This window comes from Phaenicophaeus curvirostris, chromosome 8 (genome assembly GCF_032191515.1).
Source record: "Phaenicophaeus curvirostris isolate KB17595 chromosome 8, BPBGC_Pcur_1.0, whole genome shotgun sequence".
NCBI classification, from domain to species: Eukaryota; Metazoa; Chordata; class Aves; order Cuculiformes; family Cuculidae; genus Phaenicophaeus; species Phaenicophaeus curvirostris.
Genome location: NC_091399.1, coordinates 39,970,904 through 39,992,120, shown reverse-complemented (window position 1 = coordinate 39,992,120; position 21,217 = coordinate 39,970,904). Strand labels below are relative to the sequence as shown.

Below are 21,217 nucleotides of genomic sequence, written 5' to 3'. Positions count from 1 at the left end.
CGGTAGCCTCCGGGAGCTGACCAGCTGGGACTGAATCCTGGGCAGGCAGTGTCTGTGTTCCCCCATCTTGGTCTCCCATGCTGTTGCCATGACACAGAGCAATGCCAAGAGATGGCATTGCTGTGCCTGGATGACCATTGGCTCCAGCACCAGGTTTTTGTGGAGGCATCCAACACCTCCAGACGTCCTCTGGAGTGCAGAGCTGGTACGAGACCCAGAGAATTTGGTTTCTAAAGGAACAATTTATCTGGCTGTGCAAGGTTCATAATGTTAACAAAATTTCTGCTTGCAGGTTTTCTTTGCAGTATGTAGTGCTGGTATCAATAGCAGATGATTCTGTGAAGGCAAGAATTTCCTTGGCTTTGTATCAAGTATCTATGGCCCAGCTTTAACAAACAGACTGCATTCTACGTGGATTTATATTAAATGCTGATATCTCTTCAAAAACCCCACAAAGTTTTACCACATCTCTGTAAATATCTTTTCTTTATTAGACTGATTCTAAGGTGCAAATAACTTATGGCTAAAAAAATGTTTCCAGGCTAACTTTTTAAATGGGTAAGTTCCAATTTGCAGGTGAAATATATGAAATCGATGCTAAGAAAGAAAGAGAAAAAAGACTTAATTACTTAATTTTTCCTTTTTGTGGTTTTTTTTTTTTTTCCTTTTCTTCCCTCCCCCTTCATCCCCTCAGGTTGGAATAGCGACATGTCAGATTGCCAGAGCTTGTGGTTTAAAGGTTTTGGGTACAGCAGGAACTGAGGAGGGCATGAACATAGTCCTGAGAAATGGTGCTCACCAAGTATTTAATCACAGAGAAGCAAATTACATTGATAAAATTAAGGTAAGCATGTATCAGGGCTAGGTGATTCTTGTTACTAACAGAATGAGCAGTCATTTGCAGAAGTTTTTTTTTAAGTAGATTTATGTGGGAGCAATAGCGTACTGTCTTTGTCATTTCTACACAAGATAAAACTTTCCCAGGCTAGAAGAGCTGAGCTTTCTTCACTGGCGATGGAATTTAGAAACTCTTGCATTCCAGCAATTTCCAATATGGTAGCATATTACAATTCATCAGATCAAAATACTCTAAAATTAAATTTATTACCTGTCAGTCTTAGTACAAAGGCTGTATTTAAAATGTAATCAATAAACTGTAAAATGTGTGTTATTTATAGGATATGAAATAAACGGTAGTACCCAAGCACTAATTGGACTGATAATAAGGTATTATATCCTGTATAGGAATACACAAAGATGGAAGGAGTTGATATAATAATAGAAATGCTCTCTAACATCAATCTTGCTGCTGACTTACAATTGCTGTCCTGTGGAGGAAGGGTGATGGTAAGTGGTTTTGTCACTTACTTTGTGCACGTAACACCGCAGTTGAATAGTTACGAATGGAACTCGATCGTAACTTATTTGTAACAGGTTGTGGGCTGTAGAGGTCCCATCGAGATAAATCCCAGAGACACGATGACTAAGGAATCTAGTATAATTGGAGTCAGTCTGTTTCTTGCAACTGAGGCAGGAACATTTTCATTTTAAAGCATGTTTTGTTGGCATATTCCAACACTTCTCTGTTTTCAGTTAAAACCTATTGTAGGGATCATTTCACCGTAAATAACTTGTTGGTTCATTCCTTTACATTTTTATCTAATCTCAGAACATCATAAAATATTTTTGGGTTGTGAAATTTGGTTTAACTTTTGCATAAACAGTAAATACATTTCTAGAATGTAAAGGCCCTGCGGTGGTAAATGCTGTCTTTATTACATGCCGGAGGAGATGCATGAATGTGCAGCGGCACTTCTTGATGGCATAGAAGCTGGCTGGCTGAACCCAATTGTGGGCCCAGAATATCCACTGGAGCAAGTAGCTAAGGCTCATGAAGACATTATTCATGGCAGTGGTGCACGAGGAAAGATGGTGCTCCTTCTGTGAAGCCTTTTCCCATTTATTTTGTAGCTGTTCTAACTGCATCTTTGCTTACATGATTAATTGGATGTATGGTATAAAACTTACTTCTAATCAGGTTTAGCAGTAACAGCAAATGCTGATTTACATTAATTATATCAATCAATTACCGATCGGTTTTCTTTTTGTAATAAGCAGAGTTGTGTATACTTTAAAGTAATTTTTGTAGCTCTTTTGGCTGATGTGGAAATAATAAATTTTCTCTGGTGATGTGGCCTTGTGGTACAAGGGAAGCGAATACCTCAGGCAGGATTGGATCTCTTGCTCTCTGAGAAGTTACAATGAAGCTGCTGTGGGCAGTGCAAAATGATTTTTAACAGATACACATATGTCTAGAACTAGCTATACAGATATAACTAGGACTTCGTTAATTTTTTAACCGTAATTAGTCTTATTCCATTTTTGTCACATAATTTACTTGGAATAAAAGCTTTTACTGTCAAAACAATTCACTTTTGAGCTCATGGCCAAAGAATCTGTCAAATGAGAACTACTAGGACGCAGAGGCATTTTTGTTTTGCTACGTTTGACTTACTATCTGAATTGCAAATGTCACAGATAATTCAGAGGGACTGTAACTCTGAATTTACTTGCTGTTATTGTATTTGCTACTCTGTAGCTGATGATATTGGGAGAAACAGCTAATTCCTTGATGGTAAGTAGCTGGGTAGCGAGGATTTAAATTCTTCCTGCAAACTTTATTAAATTTAAAGTCACCTGAATCTGTGGCTAAAGCGAGGAGAAGAGAAAGGCTGAACAGCTTTCATTGGTGCTGAGAATTGTGTTAGTTCATAAATGAATGTGGATACATTGTTGTCCATATCCAAATACAATGCAGTTAAGGAAGAACAATTTCTTTGTGTTGACAGTTTTTACACTCAAAATGTTTGGTATTACAGGCACTTCCTTTTAATGATCCAATTCTCTAATGAGTCATGAAGTCATCACTTGCAGATGAGTTTTCTCAACTTCAAGGAGAACTTCTGTTCCTCTGAGGAAAAGTGAGTCCTTACTGACCATAAATTTCAATATAGAGGCATTTTTGTCTGCGAAACTTGTTTTTTAACGTTTGGTTTAGATTTGTTTACTGTCATACTATCACAAATCAGCACATGTTCTCTGAATCCAAGTGTAGTTTCCTCAGGCATTGTACTACCTTCTTTGAAGCTGTGATTTTTTTTTTTTTTTCTGAGACGGCATTAATTTCTACTGATGTTTTGCTTAATCCCAACTAAGAAAATAATTGGCAAAATCTTTTGAAATGTCTGGATTTCTCCCCTAGGTTTGTCATCCCCTGTTAAAATATTAAGGTGAGAGAAGAGGTTTTTACAGGGAGGCTTACGGAACTAATTCAGTTAATATTGGTGGTGAAAGAGCAAGGTCTCAGTGTCAAAGAGGAAAGGAATGTTCTTCTAATGGAAGTTAAGTCATGTAAGGAAGACATTGTCCAGCACCAAGCTTGTCCCTGTGGAAGTGCATCTCTGGTGTTTTGCATTAACCTCTCAGTAGAGAGGAGAGCGCTCCAAGTCACCGATTCAGACTTGCAATATCAGCCTTTTTCAGGTATGAAAGCGTCTCTTTTAATGCCATGTTTGGGATTGCTACTCAAGTGATAATTTAAACTTACAGGTGAGTAAATTTTCTAACATAGCATAAATATACGCACCTCTAAAAAGCTCTACCTATTTTTCCCAGCAGGAATTAAGAAAGTGTTTGAATTTCTGATGGGGGGGGATAATACTAAGATATTATAGCTATTAAACATAGGTCCAAAGGAATATGCTGGGTGACTGAGTTAAGTCCTCATTTCTTTCAAGATGTGTGTAATTGGTTTGGTAAACTACTTGAGCTCCGTCTTCTATAGCAGGCAGATCACAGTGCTGTTTCTTCTGTGCAAATGTAAATGTGAGGTCCTTCTGCTATTATACGGAGTCATTTAACTGTTCCTTGTTCATACAAACCTTATAGCCATTGCATCAAATGGATGCTTTTGCCAGGGATAAAGATGGGAGTGTTTCTGGAGTTAAGTATTTCAAACTAATATTTTAGTAAGTGCTTTTGAAAGTAGTTGCTGGGGAAGAGAAGGATTATGCGAACTTGGCTGTAGGAGTGCAGTAGCGTGGTCCTTGCCTGCCAGTGTCACAGGTTTGGCATCTGTCACAGCTGGAGGCTGTGTGGATGTCCCAGTGGCCAGATGCTGGCTTCCCTGCAGGTCAAAATTCCAACATGAGTAGGGAGCTGCATTCCCACTTGCTCTGAATTTGAAGGTTTAAGAATGATTAGCCTAGTGTAAATGATGTGGGTAGGTAGTGTTTAACTGATTATTAAGGTAAAAGATGCTGATTATTCCTGTTCCTTCTGGTGAAATTATGGCAGGTAGGGAATCTGTGATTCTGCTTGGCAGCACTGTTAGAAAAAGTAAAACATCTCTTAATGTGAAGGTACTAAATAGCAGGTCAAGCATAGCAGTTAATGGTTGATATGATGATGTGTGTATGAAAATACACATTTTCTTTATACACGGTATGTTTTAAAATCTGTGGTTCTTTTTAATTTGTCCTTTGCTCAGAGGGTGTTACAGGAATGAGAGGCTTATGGTTTACAGTGACTCCTTTCTTGCTTCATGCCGCCTCTGTGCTGGAGCTAATGCTCAGAGATGAAATTGAGAGCAGTTTCCCTGTCAATGCATTTGCTGATGTTCATAGGACAGGGTTTGTTACAGGCTCCTGACCAGAAGGTGTCAGAGGAGTTCTTCTGTTTCTCTGACGCTGCAGGCTTCTCCCGGCAAAGCTAAGCACATTGAACCCGCAGCACTCAGACAGCTGTGTCACAGAATCACAGAATCACTAGTTTGGAAAAGATCCACAGAATCATCAAGTCCAACCATTCCCATCAACCATTAAACCATGCCCCTCAGCACCTCATCCACCCATCTTTTGAACACCTCCAGGGATGGTGACTCAACCACTTCCCTGGGCAGCCTGTTCCAGTGCCCAATGACCCTTTCTGTGAAAATTTTTTTTTCTGATGTCCAGCCTGAACCTCCCCTGGTGGAGTTTGAGGCCATTCCCTCTCGTCCTGTCCCCTGTCACTTGGGAGAAGAGGTCTCCCCTCAGCCTCCTCTTCTCAAGGCTAAACAACCCCAGTTCCCTCAGCTGCTCCTCGTAAGTCTTGTTCTCCACCCCCCTCACCAGCTTCGTTGCCCTTCTCCGGACACACTCCAGAGCTGCAACATCCTTCTTGTAGTGAGGGGCCCCAAGAAGACATGCAATAGAGCATCTAAATTCTTGGTCTATATCTGATGTATGGTACAAATGGAAGGGGTTGTTTTCATTTTGGGACACGCAATGTGAATAAAAATTACAGCATAGCACTGACCACAAGGTACAGGGAGGAACAAGGAGATGCAGTGGCTCTTTGGGACTGTGGGCAGGAGGTGGGCGTGAGGGATGAGAGGGCAGTGTTGTCAGTGCTGTGGCAGACATGAGCCTGGGCTGCGGCTGTAGGTGGAGGTGCAGCGCTGTGAGATCTTGTCATGCTGAAGGTGAGGGGGCCAGGGCTTGCCCACAACTTAATTCCAGTAGCCCCAGCCTCGCATTTCAGTGCAAACCCGCTCTCACTGTAATCTGCCAGGGGGAACGGTTGAAAGTGTCCATGGATGTTCCGTGCTGTGTTCGTTGTTAGCAGAACACTCTTGTCACTGGAGGGGGAACCACTTTGGCTTGGGAACTGCTGCAGCTGAGCTTCTTGGAGACGTTGCTTGTCACATTTCTGACTAATCCTTCAGCTGCGTCTGGTCTGTCAGGGCACCCATCTGCAGAGTCTGTCAACCTAGAGATCCCTTGGTCCAGCTCTCTTTTTAGAACGTGCCATCCCCTCCACAGAGCGGAGAGTATGGAGGAAAAGGATAGCAGACAAACAAACTAGGCAGAATAATTCTGTCAGGTTGGCTGGTTTTGAGTTTAATCAGAGGAGGGGTCTGAATCAGCGAATGCTGGTGCTCTCTGTGATGGGGCTGTGAGTGGTGGGAGAGGCTACACCGGCTCTCACTGTTGTGCTCAACTTCGCACAGACAGGCAGGGCTTGGGGTTCCACGCTTGCCACATGTTATCTGTGTATCTGTGTGTGCCATGTGTAGCCATGGCAGCATCTGGAAAGGGCAGGTACGTGTATTTCTGAAAGACAGAGGGGTGGAATTGCAGCTGTGGTTCGTTAATATCATTGTGCCCAAAATAAATGGTGCTTCAAAAGTATCCCCTCTCCGTTGTAACCGAGTGGTTCCCTGCATGTGTTCCTGCCGCCTTGGTGTGTTCCAGCAGGATACAATAAATTAATGAGACTTTAATTGCAGGGTTGGGAAGATAAAAAAGTCTGGAAGATGTTGATGTTCTTGATAGTTGCTTCTTTTACAAGAGACAATTCAGTATTCCATGTGGGTGGATCATGGCACAGAGGACCATTGAAGGACAGCTGAAGTCCTTCAATGTTTTGGAGTTGGTTCATCAGCAAGGGAGGGCTGGCCCTGCTCTTCCTCGCCTTCTCAGTTCAGTTGTGCTGCAGCCTTGAGAGGAACCGCTGTGATGCAGAGGAAAAACAGGAGCGGGGAAGGATGATGATATCTCCTGTATCAGAGTCAAGCTGGAGGCCACTGAAATGCACCCTTTGGAGCTTTCCTGTCATTTGTGCTGAGAGAATGGAAATGTGGATGGATATTTGAGCAACTAATCTGGCGAGGGGGCTGGAGAACAGGCCTTATGAGGAGCGGCTGAGAGAGCTGGGCTTGTTTAGCCTGGAGAAGAGGAGGCTGAGGGGAGACCTCATTGCTCTCTCCAACTACCTGAAAGGAAGAGAGGAGGGTGCTGGCCTCTTCTCCCAAGTGACAGGGGACAGGATGAGACAGAATGGCCTCAAGCTGCACCAGGGGAGGTTTAAGGTTGGACATTAGGAAAAAATTTTCACGGAAAGGGTCATTGGGCACTGGCAGAGGCTGCCCAGGGAGGGGCTTGAGTCACCTTCCCTGGAGGTGTTTAGAAGATGGGTGGATGAGGTGCTGAGGGGCATGGTTTGGTGATTGACGGGAATGGTTGGACTCAACGATCCGGTGGGTCTTTTCCAGCGCGGTGATTCTATGAGTCTATGATTTGAAACAATCGAGCATCCTCTCATCTCCCACTGTGTTTTTAAGTTCACAGGCGTGTATTGTATCCAAAGGCCTTCTTCATCCTTCCCTTCTCCTTGCCTTTCTCTTCCTTTACCCTGGCAGCTCGCTGGTACTGCAGGGGAAGAGCCCGTTGCAGCGTCTCCTGCCAGCTCGGGGTCGGCGTCACAGGCGGCCGCCGCCGGGGGGTTGGGGGGCGGCCCTGGCAACCCCGCCCCTCCCCGCTGTGTCCTAGCGACGCTCGGGACGCGGCCAATAGCGCCGCTGGGAGCCGCCGCGATGGGAGCTCCGCAGACGGGGTGAGTGGAGCGGGGGCCGGGCCGTGCTTGCCCGGTTCTGTCGGGACGCGGAGCGAGAGCCTGGGGGGGAAGGAGGGTGGGGGTGCAGCCGGGGGCTGGCTCCGCGTAGAGCCGCGCCGCTCCGAGCCTTGGGAACTCGGGGACCGCCGTGTCGCTGCGTCCAGCGCGGGGGGGATGCGCCGCCTGTCCCCTCACAACGAAAGCGCCGGCCAAGACCCCGAGAATTCGTTGTATCCCCTCCGTCCGTGAAGGGGCTGGCGGCAGGTGTGCCCCTCCTCGGTGTCCGGCTTCGCAGCCGCGGGCTGGAACGTTCAGAGCATCCACACGGCCCCGAGGCGGCACGAATTACAGATCCTGAGGACCTGTGCACGTCCCCGTCTCTGTAACGTGATTTGGCACGTCCTGTATGCTGAGCGATGCTCTGGGTAAAGAACCGACCGAGTCCCTTGCTCCCGGCCGTGTCACAAATCGGTAGCAGAACAAGAGCCTTTTGGCTCCCGTTTCCATGCCAAGTTGTGCTCAAGATTGGAACCTGTAGAAAGATTTGCTTGTATAAAAGCCTTTGGAAAAAAGAGTGTTTCTTGTATGCAGAAATATATAGGACTCCAAACAAAATACTTAAAACCTTATTCTTGGAAGATTGTTTCCCTCTAGTTACCGTGAAAGGCACTTTTGGAGTCGGGATGATAGTTGGTTAGAACAGTTTTGGGGAAACAGTTCTGCCGTGGCCGATGGCATTTATTTCACAGATGTATTGAGGAATAGCTCCAATCTCTACCTTACAGGGAAAACACTGGAAATTGCAGAGCTGTGACTTGCAAAGACCTTGCTGAAGTGGAGAGGCCACCACATGTGGGGTTTGCCTCTGCTCCTCACTCTGGGAGCCGTTCAATAGTGCTAGCTTAGTACAGCAGTCAAATGAGCCACAGGATCACAAAATAATTCACTCTGCAAAAGACAAGGAAGATCTCTTGTCTGGTCTGCTCATGGGGTCAGCTGACATCAGACCAAGTTGCTTCATTCAGACTGACCCCTGCTCCGGCTGCGCAGCCTCTCCTCCTTCAGCCTCTCCTCACAGGGCGTGTGCTCCAGCTCCACCATCCTGGTGGCCTCCTTGAGCTCACTTCAGTGCATCCACGGCTCCTGTGCACTAGGGCCCAAACCTGGATGCAGCCACGCACATGGGGTCTAGTGGGTGACAAGGAAAGGGGACAATCGCTTCCCTCCTGCCAGCTGTGCTCCTCTTATTTCAGCTCAGGATGCTGCTGGCCGTCCTCGCTGCCCGGTGCTGTGGCTGACTCACCTCATCCAGCTTGTGTCCCCAGGACTGGCTGATCCTTTCCAGTAGAGCTACGTCCAGCCTGTCTGTCTCCAGCTTGTGCTGTTTGTAGCACAGGGTTGTTCGTTCCTGGGTGTAGGACTTTCACCTGGCCATGTTAAACTTCCTAAGGGTCCTGTGTAGCCTTTGGGCAGTGCTGGGCAAGCCACTGTCTGTGTTCCAGAGCTTCGTGACTGCCTTTGGGTGCAGGCAGAGTAAGCTCATTTCTGTCTGCTTGTTAGATCTCTGGCTGCCTTTGAGGTCATTGACCATGCCCTGGGGCAAAGTATTCATAAAATAAAGTAATTTTCACGGAGTATCTGGCCAAAGAATCTTCAGTGGTTTGGCCATGAAATAGTTCAGGTTAGGCAAAGAGTAAAGAGAGCAGCTTGAAGCTTTTGAAACAAAAGTGAAAGGTGAATGTAGCCTGTGTGTCCATGAGGCAAACAACTGGTAGTCTCATTGAGGTCAGCTGGCCAAGGCTGGAGGGGACGTGCAACTATTTAAGCAGAGATGCAGTGTGGTTTGGAGAGACTGTGACCTTCCCCTTCCTTGTTATCACCTGAGGAAGATTGTACCTGGGCTTCAGGGTTTTGTGAGCTTGAAATAATGCAATTAATTATCATTAGACTGCACAGCCCCATCCAGATTTCAAGTCATCTACTGACTTCAATGAAGTTTGGTTCAGTAGCTGGGTTCCAGCGTGGCTTCTTATTCTTATAAGCACAGCAGCAGAGGTTGAAATCAAAAAACACAGAAGCCAGAGCTGTGCCTCAAGTCCAAAGGTGGTGCAGCTGAGGGTCTGCCAGTGACCCAGCTGCACAGCAGCAGCTCCCCATATTTTGAAAAGGGCCACGGCCTAAGGCTGTAGTTGGAAAAGTCAGTTCGCAAGTGTTACAACCCTGCCACCCTACAAAGCAAGATCCTCTTTTTGCGGAGACTGGGGATTGTTTTCCTGGCTTTTCATCTTCTGGTCCTCTTTCACAGAGAGAGGAATCCAAGTGCAGTGTAGTCACTGGCCGTATTCACTTGGCTCAAGCTTGGAGGCACCAAACGGAACAAGCATTTATGTTGAGTTGTGTGGCAATGCCAGCAGTTGTCTTCTAAATGCCTGTACTGGTGGGTTGATGGCAAAATCCCATCCTCTGTGATGGAACTATGCCGTCTTTGGAATCTTAGGCCCACATGTGCCTGTTGGGCTATTCCCAGCTAAAATTCACAATGTCCTGACCTTCAGGACTTCATGTCATATTCCAGTCCTGCAGAAAATCACTTTGCCACCATCTGCTTTCCTCTGTGGAGACCCTGACGGCATTGTTTTTTGAAATGGGATGTACTTAATGGTGGCTGAAGAGTTTCCTTAGGGAGGGTATTGCAGGCAGTGGCCAGGTGTCTGGAAAGTCTCCTGGGAGGAGTCTTTGCTCCCAAATGGAACATGTTGGGCAGGGGCCTTGCCTTGTGGGGTTCTTAACTGACAGTCTGTGTTTGAATTTGTTCTGTCTGGAGGCTGGCTGAGCCTTTCTTGTTTATGTCCCCAGCAGAAGCAATGCCAGATCCATTAGCTTGTTAAAGCGAGGAATGGTCTCCGTTAGGGCAGGACTCTTTGCTTGATTGAAGGAGCAACGAACTCCAGTGATCATGTAAAACATGGGAGCTGTAATTCCCTGTGACTCTACCGATCAATAACTAGAGCTTTGATGCTCTCTTAGATTATTTCTTTGGTGAACGGTCACTGATTTAATTGCACTGTAAATTATTAACTGTGAACATGTGCTTTACAAAACTGATGCTGGATGCCTACTGTGACTTAGTCCTTTCAAATGAATAAGAGTGGTTTTAAAGATCCTTTTGATACACAGCACAAGCTCTGCACGCAGTGCGTTGCGCTGTAAGCTGATCAAAACCAGATACTGTTAATAAATAGTAATGGTAATGATAATGCAATGAAAATCTGGTATAATACAGAGTTCTAAGTGGACACTTCCTTAATTTACTAAAATCCTAGTCACTGGCTCTGGTGTATTTTTTGTTTTGTGTACTTAGTCATCTGCACAGCTGGACTCCCTGCCACTGCAGACGTAATTCCTTCTGCGGGGCTTTGGGCTGATAATTGGTTTACTTTGGCCCTCAATACATTCTTTTAAAGCAGAACAAATTGTGGCTTTTTTGGTTTGTGCCTCCGTTCTGTGTGTTGATTTGTGTCCTTGTACTTGGCTTTATTAATTTATTACTTTTGGGAGAAAAGAAGAGTTGTCTTTAGCAACAGCAGTTTGTTTTCATGAACAGGCAGTTAAGGTGTTACCTAGGAGCACAGATGGTACCGAAGGGTGAGTGAGCACCTGGCATGCTGCTGGTCTCAAAGGGTGGGAGGTCAAGATGCCCACATAAAGCAGAGACAGACCTGGGAATGGGATGCATCTGCCTCCCAGGGTCCCCTCCTTGTGCCAGCGGGTAGGGAACTCCCTTCATGTACTAAGTTCTTCAGGCTGTCCAGAGAGAACATGTGCTCCATGCGCATGATGGTATTTGGTAGACTTCCTTGGTGCCTGGGGGAAGGAAGTTACCTGGTTTGGTAACTCGCCCTGGCTGCCCTTGGGCTGGGAATTGCACCTGCACCTCATCCTCTGGAGTGCCGAGTCGGTCTAACTCTTTGGTGTCAGTGGGATACTCCAGGGGGACTTGGGAGAGGTGTCAGCATGGCCCGCTCCGGCTGCACTTGCCTAAAGTCTGACAGGGGAGGATGAACCAGTCAGTCAGCATGAGCAGAAACTGGGCAGCAGCTGCTAGTGGGCACAGACTTGCAGGGCTAGATGCTGCTTCTGCACACAGTTTGAACCCAAGCTTGAGCCAGTGCCCGGGTGTTCAGTGAGGCTCTGCTTGTGCTGCTCTTCTAGGCAACTGAGGCATTCACCTGGGCAGAGAGCTTGGGTGTCTCTGGGAAGTCAGGCTCTGCCAAAGCCTAGTGGATGCCCTTCCATTCTTTCCAGTGGTTTCCTGGGTTTTGTTTCAGGCCCAAAACATTTCCTCGTTTTCCCCAATACTCTCTGAACTTTGAGTTTAATTCAGCATTTTTAAAGACCAGCCTGTTCATAATTTAAATGAGAAAACGTGTGCAGAGTTGTCTTTGAAACTAAAGTTGCTGTGTCACCGTACTCAGGTGGGAATTGTGTTTTGACTAGTTACATGGTCCATGAAATATTAGATGGAAGGGAGTAAATGAAGAGGAGTTGGATTGAGTTTCTCCTCTGCCTCTGTATGCCACTGCCAGGGCGTACTGTAAGTCAACATTTAGCATAATTGATGTAATCTGGTGGTTTCAAATGCAAATGGTTTTAAAAAGTAATGTAGAACAGTTGCTATAGTGCCGGTATTTGATCAACGTGCATAACAAGGTAAGCTAAATTGTTTGTTTAAAGTTTAATTTATTGTTGGTAGGCTACTTGGGCGATTATTGTGAAACCCCAGATAAAATTCCTGTAAATTCATGATCTCCTTGCTTTTTTTAATTTTTTTTTTAATCAAATTGTTCTTTCTTCCCCTGAACATGCTGTTGTGTGTGGTGCCCTGGCCTAATAATAGACATTTTTCATGAATCGTCCCATTGAAAGACAGGCAAGAGAGGTACAGTGGCATTTAAATTTAAAGCCAAAGAAAACCAGAGAGATCAATCTCTTGTTGTGTAATTAAAATATTTCCTGCCCAGAGAGCCTGAAGGTCAGGCTGAACACTATGCAATGTGTGGCTGAGCGTGTGCATTTAACAACGTGAATGGATCTAGACTATTAAAAACTTCAGCTGACTGAAATGTATTTTGTTGTTTGTCCTCTTTCCAGAGGGTGACGTACGATAAGGTTGTGCTAAGAACTCTTAAAAAAGGTATCTGCTAGTTACGGATGCTTCTGGTTTTGTGTTTAACTCTCATATCTTGGGTTCAATTTTTTGAAGCTCTGATCTTTGGCAGCTAGGAAGTTGTAGCTCTGTTGGCATTCCAGAGGTGCAAGGCATTTCTTGTGTGGAGCAGGGGAGGGCCTTACTCTGACAAGCTACATGATCAGGGTCTCTGTGTTTGTTGATTTGGCGGATTTTCACCAATAAAGAGAAGAGAGATGCAGTTTGTTCACTTTGGATTGCTCAGTGTATGCATTAAAGACAATCCTGAGTATTTTAGCATGGGAACTGGAAAATACTCGAGAGGTTCTTGCATTTCATATTGGACCCGTGTTTATTGCTCCAAATACAGAAAAGGACTTTTGCATAACATGAGGGGTGTTTTGAGGGGCAAAGATTGGCAGCAGGTAGTGTAGCCCAGCCACGCTGGCCGCTACGACTGCCTAGTCCCAGGACTCTTTTAGACTGAGCAGCCCTTCAGAGCTGTTGTGCTACTGGCTAGTCAGTCTCGTTAAAATCTTGAGAGCATGGTGTGGCAAAAGCCTTGGGTCCTTGGCTCTGAGCTGTGCAGGCTGGTACCGAACTGAGCGATGGGTTGCCCGGTGTCTGTGCTTTCTAACCCAGGAAGACCTGGGTTCTCAAGAGAGATCCTTCATCACTTGCCTCTTTTCTGACACCTGGGTCTGGAGGGGGACTTTCTTCGGTCCTGCCAGTGCAAAGCGTGCTCTCCACAGAAAGGCCGAGGTGGTGAAGAGGTGGTAGCTGGCTGAGTGCTGGAGCAATAGTGATGGGATTCCTGCAGACACAGGAGTCTGCTTGCTGCCCCAACTTTGGCACAAACTCTTTGCTTTCCTGCAGAGCGTGTTTGGATTTTATTGAGTTTGAGGAAATAGGCTACACAGAGCAGATCTGCTGATTTTTGGTAAAAGGTAATAAAGTAAATGTAAAAATGTAAAAATGTAAAAATGTAACACAGTAACTGTATTTAGAGAGCAAAATTGTTCTCATCAATGCAAGTTGCACTTCAAACTATAGCCATGTGGGGCCAGCCAGCAAAACCGTAATGCCGTACCGTAGGCTTCCTGGCCTGTATATACCATGGAAGTTATGAATCTTGCCCTGCACAAGTTTTGTGCAATTGAATTTATCAATATGTTTGTGGGATAAACATTCTTGTCTGTCTGTTTAAATAATAGCCTGGAGTCACTGTTGTGTTCACATAAATGCTCCCCGAAATGGTTTAGGATGGTTCCTAATGTTGCTGTTGTAGATTGGTTTTCCTGAGTTGTTTGTGAGTTCTATTTGTGTAAAGGCCAAATGGAGAAATGCTTTTTTGAGGCAGGCTTTTTTGTTCATGAGCAAATTAGTGGTTAGCCAGACAACATTGTAACAGATACGTAGCTGAATCCCAATTGAGAAAATTGTTCAAAACAGAAGGTTATATTTAAGCCTATTTTTTGACATCTGCAATTGAAGCAACCTAGTTTTCTGTATAGGTGTTTGAAGTGGCAAATTTGATGTACACTCCCTCTGATGGAGGGAACATTAAAGAAGGGGAAATAGCTGTTAAAATAAAAGGTTGGAAATGTGGATACAGAAGGAGGCTTCGGCTAAAAAAACAAATAAATAGTCCCTTCATCAGAGCAGAATTTGCATCCAAGTTAATAACATGTCTGCTAACTTTCAAGGCAGTGAAAATAATAGGGAAACAGTGTTCTGTCTTGAAAATATATTTTGGTGCTAGCAGTTTCTGTTAACCTGAGTAGATGGAAGAAAGCAATTTTTTTGGTGTTAGAGACCAGACAATAATGGCTCAGAGCTGGCTATGAAGACTGCAGGAAAATTCTTTTGTAGAGATAAAGTTGTATAAGTGATCTGTCTGGAGCTGGGATCTGGATTAGGTGGCTTCTGAAGATCCCTCCCAAGCCAAGTTATTATTATAGGTCTTTGCGCAAGCTGCCAGAAGCTCTATCACTGCCATGCCTACCACGAGTTGGGAGGCGGGAGGAGGAAGGGGAGCATGAGGTGCATGGTAGGGCAGTGCAGTGGTGCAGGAGTTATGGGACATCCCCCTCCCTGGAGATGTACCATATACTGCACTTCTGACAAAGCCCATGGCTGGGTAGCAAGGGAGCTGGAGTCCATGCCAGTAATCCAGCTCCAGATGTTGTATGATATGGTGATGGCCTGGTGAAGGTCACCTGAGGAGGCTGTTGCGAGAGTCGGTCTTGGAGGAGACTTTCAGAGCTGGGCTTTCTTGGACCCTGTGCCTCAGTGGTAGGATGCTGGTCAATGCTGAACTGCTGTATCTTACGTAGAAGTCAGTTGTTTCTGATAGGAACATTCCACAGACAGTAAGATCTTGCTTTTACATAGTCTGATTAGCATTTATCTGACAAAATGTTGGGCTTGATTCATCAAGATAGCATTTTGTGCAGCAAACTATTGGGTAAGTATGTATAACTTAAGCTGTAATAATTTGACTGTCAAAGGGATTATATGCATCTATATTGATTTTATTTCAGATTTATTGGAACCTACAATAGCCTTACAGACAAACACCTGGTTGGATATTTCAGCAATGCCAGGATAAGACGACATCTTGTGAGATCAGGACTGGTGAGACTGAAAAGTTTCCTTTTCTGAGAAAAAAAAAGAGGAGAGTTCTTTGTTTCCTCTAATAGTGGACAAATCAAACCACTAATGGATTTGTTGTTTGTTTGTTAGAGGTATGTGTTGGTGAGGAGTTGACCAGCTAGCCAAATGTGAAATCATGCTGTGCCAGATCACAGCCATGCGATCACACTGAGACTGAGGGCAGGTTTGTTTAATCCAGGCATTTTCTGCTGCATTATTACCTACCGTAGGTCATCTAGATAACAGAATCACAAGGTTGGAAAAGACCCACAGGATCGTTGAGTCCAACCATTCCCATCAGTCACTAAACCATGCCCCTCAGCACCTCATCCAGCCGTCTTTTAAACACCTCCAGGGATGGTGACTCAACCACCTCCCTGGGCAGCCTCTGCCAGTGCCCAATGACCCTTTCCATGAAAAAAATTTTTGATGTGCAGCCTGAACCTCCCCTAGCGGAGCTTGAGGCCATTCTGTCTCATCCTGTCCCCTGTCACTTGGGAGAAGAGGCCATCACCCTCCTCTCTACAACCTCCTTTCAGGTAGTTGTAGAGAGCAATGAGGTCTCCCCTCAGCCTCCTCTTCTCCAGGCTAAACAACCCCAGCTCTCTCAGCCACTCCTCGTTAAGTCTTGTTCTCCAGCCCCTTCACCAGCTTCGTTGCTCTTCTCTGGACTCGTTGCAGAGCCTCAACATCCTTCTTGTGGTGAGGGGCCCAGAACTGAACACAGGATTCGAGGAGCGGTCTCACCAGTGCCGAATACAGAGGGAGAATAACCTCCCTGGACCTGCTGGTCACACCGTTTCGTCCTAAGGCTGCATTACTGAAATCCGAATGACAGAAAGCCAGAGCTCGGAGCTTAGTTGTGTGTGCTAAGCAGTTTTGAAGACAGTAGTTGCAGCTGAGGAAATGCTTCACCTGACACTGAGCGTGTTTCAGGATGACAAGGTCCAAGGGCCACCTGGGGCTCTCAAAGTGCTGCCATGGGGGCTGCTGGTGAACGATGATTCCACACAAGAAGGAATGTGCTAAGAGTCAATATGGAGGCCATACTCCATGGAATATCAAGCTTATGCTTCCACTGCAGCTTCTGTAATGCAGCAGTCATAATGCCTGTCTGCCTGAAACTGCGAAGAGTTGCTGACATGGATTGATGATGTATCTAAACATTGGAGAACTTTGGCTTAGCCCTGAGCTTCTGCTCAGTAAATGCATTTCCAGGAAGAAGTTACATGTGGCACTGTATTACTGTACTGTTCTGGTGATGTGAGAATGCTTGTCAATCTGCTTGCATTTCACATCCAGGCAGAAGAAGATCTTTCATGGAGGTGTTTTGATAAATTTAGAATGTTTTATGTTTTTTGGTCTGTATTTCTTTTTGCTTACTGGATTTTTTCTCTGCAAGATCTTTCAGTTTGCAAATATACAGACTCATATTGATTCTCTTGGTTTTTTTTTTAAACTGTGAGATCTAAGCATCTTTGACTCTATTAGCAGTTTAAATAGCTTCAATGTTATTTTTCAAAAGTGTTTAATGGAAAACTGAAGGATTTGGTAAAGGTGAATGTGCTGAATATTTTAAAAAATACCTATGCACTCCTAGGTGTGATGCTGGTTAGCACAGGCAGATGCAACCCTCACACAGTGGGAAGGCGAGTGTTTAATTACCCTTCACTGACTTGGGCGATGGCCCGTGAAGAGTAAGGGTGAGCCCTCAGTTGTTAGAAAACGTGACTGCTTCTCTCCTGCTCTTGTTTGGCTGGTGGGCTCCATGCAGTCAAAGAAACTACAGTTTTGTGCTGGGAAGGTGAGCTCCAGCACCACGACAGAAAGCAGAGGTGCTACTCTGTTTGAAAACATACTTTAGTCTGTTTTCTGTTCTTTTTAGTCACTTTATATTTGATTACCACAGATCTCAAGGAGTGGAAGAATAATACCTGATAAAGAATACTGGCAAAATGTTCGGAGGAAGGATCAGCAAAGATACGCAGAGGAGTGCCTGGCTCAGGCCACGTTTCAGAAGATCCTTGATATGGAGGTATGCATTTACTAGGGATCTGTAAGCCTTTTCAAATACTTCCCAGCAGACAGACAGTGGCTATTATCTCATACCAGTCTGTTTTCTGTAGCTGTGCCCTCATGCTCTCCTGAAAATGTATCTCCTGCTGGGAAGAGGGACAATCTTTGTACTTGGCGTCCCCCACATGGAACCTCCACTGGCCTCTAGCTGTTAAACCATACTGCCATTAGAACAGACACTATCTTGGCTCACTTAATGCATGCTGGCAGTTGTCAGATTCTGGGGTGATAGTCACAGGCTAGTTTGCTTAAAAAATTCTAATAAAACCAAAATAATTTGAACATGGTTATATATGTTACCTGAGTACAAGATTTGGTCACATTCCCACTACGTATCAAGAGTGCAGCTGGTCCCTACAACTTTACAAATGCTCAGTTGTTCCCTTTCTGATATTAATACACACGGATGTAATGCAAATGGATTGAGTCAGTAGTAGTTTCATAGCTGGGCAAAATGAGGATAATGGCCAGGGAGCAGGTGAGTGATAAGCAGAACAGAAGCAAATGCTCTTACATTCACTGACATCTCATAATGTCTGTTAATGAGATTTCTTTCTCTGATATTGATAGCGTTATCACGAGCTGGAAATGAAAAGGAAACTTGAAAATTCTGTGAAGAAGGTGAGGGTGCAGAAAATCAAGGTAAGGCTTGAACGCTATTGAGTACTGATGGGACTTGCTAGTTTTGCCCTGTGCTAAATAACAGCCCTGAGTCAGGCCAACGATTCATTGAATCAAGCATCCTGTCTCTGTGGGTTATGGAAAAAGTACAAGGAACAAGCAAGTAGAGGATGATCCTGCCCCAGGTTACCTCTTCTAGCTCTATCGAATGGCTCAGGAGCTCCCATTCATAAACATGATTCCCTTTGAATCAACTTATTATTTTGGTTCTGCAGTATTCTTAGTTGTGGAATCTAATTGCAAGTTGAATAAAATGGTACTTGCTTGAATTTCTGCACAATAATTACTGTATCTGCTGTCTGATAATTCTGTTTGATGCTCCATTGTTCTCATTATGAACAAAATTAATAACTATTCCCCTTTTCCAAGACATTTGTGATTTTACATGCGTTTTTCATATTCCTTCTCATTTTCCCAAGCTGAAGACCCTCAGTCTGTTTTCAGTCGTTTGCCTCTCCTCACGATGTTTATCTGAACCAGCATGTAACTAATGAAAAGAGTTTGGTGTTGTGTGGGTAGAGCTTGATGCTGTAGTTGTTACAGTAGTGGAAATCCCAGAGAAGTCAATGGTTCTCCCTATGAAGTCACTTGGACGCGTATGGGAAAAGTTGTCATTTTGGCTGACATGTCCTCAACATCCTATCTCTTCGTTAGAGACTGCATTGAGAAGCATGCGCTGAGAAGCTAGCTGCTTCTTTGAGCAGTTAAAGAACAGTTTTGAATCTTTTTAATTTTAATAATGCGTTTGTGAGCAATTAATCAGGTAAAGAAAGGAGGAGATTTTAATGAAAACCACTGCTCACTATGATAAGTGCAAAAGCATTATTTACTGACTGAACTCCTGCTGGTAGAAAGTTGCCACTGTGTAAGCAGTGACCAAGGCACCCTATTAAGGGATTCTGGAGTTGGGTACTTTTGGAACATAAAGCAAAACTGCTTCCTTCAGTGAGAAGTGTAAAGGAGACGCCTGCAGATATACGATCTGTGTCTTTGCTGTGATGCCACGCTAGGACACAGGAACCTGTCTGCAATTAGTATTGTAATTTAATTCTCCCTTCATACATTCAGTGAAATTGGTTGAGTAGCTAATCTGAAAGGAAAGGAGAAAACCTGATGACTGGGCAAGGGAGGATAAGAAATGTAGCTATCTATGTCCAGGACGGTAATCAGCCCAGTGTGGAGCTCTTGAGAAGAAAAGGCAGGGACGGGCACTGTCAGAGCAAGGAAATGGCAGATGCACTCAAATTTTGAAAAGAAAAAGGCCTTCGACTAAACCAAGAAATGGGAGATCTACAGAAATAGGCAGAGGAATTGAACTTGGGGAGATGTGCAGCTGTAGAAGGGTGCAGGGGAATCAATCAGAGACTGGAACAAGTCTTTTCCCTCATCTCTCTCTCATTCCTTAAGCAGGTGTTCAATTGGATCTGGGCAATTTGATTATCATAGCTGTCTGATGAAAGACAGAGGGAAGGCAAGCTCAGACATTGCTGTTAAGGATATTTAGCACCTCAGAGACATACATTTCTATTCTTTTAGGTGGAAAAATCCAGAAAATCAGTGGAAGATGCTAGCTCTGTGTACACCCCACATCCACAACTCGTTCCACGAAATCATTATAGGCGCCATCCTTTTGTGGTGGGAGAACCATCTGGTCAGTCACAACTGGTGAGTTTCACCAAATGCTCTATACGCTATAATGTAAGCATGCACAGCCAAAAGTGTGTACGTACACCTATGACATCTATGCCTAGTGTAAAGCAATGATCACCCTGATTGTTCTACCTGAAGGCTTCGTCTTGCCCGACTCGAGGCTGATTTCCTTTTTGCAGGATTGTGTAGTTAAAAAGAAATCTCCAGAAGCTGAGGTTGCAAGAGTGTCAAATCAGAACCTAGAGAAAAATGGCTTTGCTTTGTGATAAATCTACTTTAATATTTCCTTTTTGTGTGCCTCGTCACCCAAGGCTAGGCTGGTATCCTTACCATAAGTATTGTCAATGAATACTGTGGCTGCAGACAAGCTTACACATGTTATAAAACCCTGAAAGCAAGGGAGGGTTTTTAGAGAACAGAGTTGAAGGGGCGAAGTAAGACTAAAGTTCATTCCAGAAGGCCATGCTTTGGAGTGCTGGCTCAGAAATTTCTTACTCTGTTGATGGGAAGAGAAGGAATGTTAATATACTGTTGAAAAAGAATGATACTGAAGTCCAAGGTCAACTATATAGCACAGTTTTATCTGGTTCTCCATTTCTATAATGATAGTTGGTGCGGACTGAAGAAAGTTGTTCAGTCCTGAATGACCTTCTCCTCTCCAACCCATACAGAAGGCACGTAGGGCTGTAGTTGATGATCATGGTGAACATCCTTCTCGTCAACACCAAGCCAAGGAGTTTGCCTTTTCCAAGATGGTGACTTAACTCAGTTAAACAGGTTTTTTTTTTGGTGGGGGGAGGTGTTTAACATTTCAATGCGGTATTCTGAAGAGTATACAAGGAAAAGATAAAATAAAAAGTCAGAAAAGTGTTCAGCATTGAACAGTCGTGCTTTTGTGGTGTAGTGTCTGAATGTCCATGTGGTGAAGCCACCGAAACAGCATGCTGCTACAGTTCCTTTCAGTTCATTACATTTGCTTTAAGGCTGCACTGTGAGGAGACAGTAGCAAAAACTATATTTATGGCCAAGAATTCTTTTGGATGCTCCAGTTTGTGGATACTCAGTTAGCGATGCCTAAAGTGGTCTGGCTCTTTGGAGGCAGTCCAGGAAATTTTGTTTCCCCAGGATACCTGAGAGTCACTCATCACTTCCAAATATATTGATCAGTGCTATTTTTTATTTTAAGAGTCTACTCTGCACTGGAAGTGATCCACTGAGATTTTGTAGCTGTTTTCTTTTTCCTTTTTAGACTTCTTGGCGACCAAATACAGCTCCAGGAAATACGCTACAACCTCTTCGCCTCCCGCCAGTTTGTAGCTCTGCTGCCATAGGGTCTGCGCCGAAGGCTTCAAGCTATAAACAAAAGCACCACACACTTGAGCCTGATCAGCAGTTTGCCAGTGGGGTGAGGCTGGATTTCATTCTGGAGGTAATGCAGATTCATGGAGAGTTTTATAATAGTGCTTTAGTACTGCAGTTCGCAGAACTGCATACTGCAGGCAACACGCCTTCCAAATATTTATCAGCTTT

At 44.6% G+C, this 21,217-nt stretch overlaps 1 protein-coding gene and 1 long non-coding RNA gene across 2 annotated transcripts; both read left to right on the top strand.

Annotated features, from left to right (window-relative positions):
- The first annotated feature begins 639 nt into the window (after positions 1 to 639).
- LOC138723392 (uncharacterized) lies at positions 640 to 1,553 on the top strand. The gene is made up of 3 exons (XR_011337858.1): positions 640 to 844; positions 1,246 to 1,347; positions 1,435 to 1,553. It is a non-coding gene; the product is annotated as an uncharacterized lncRNA (long non-coding RNA).
- Positions 1,554 to 7,417: 5,864 nt separating this feature from the next.
- On the top strand, positions 7,418 to 21,004 carry LOC138723261 (glutamate-rich protein 3-like). The gene is made up of 6 exons (XM_069862191.1): positions 7,418 to 7,437; positions 15,169 to 15,262; positions 17,190 to 17,315; positions 17,927 to 17,998; positions 19,574 to 19,688; positions 20,937 to 21,004. The coding sequence occupies exons 1-6, from the start codon at positions 7,418 to 7,420 to the stop codon at positions 21,002 to 21,004; spliced, it is 495 nt and encodes a 164-aa protein (XP_069718292.1).
- The last annotated feature ends 213 nt before the right edge of the window (positions 21,005 to 21,217 follow it).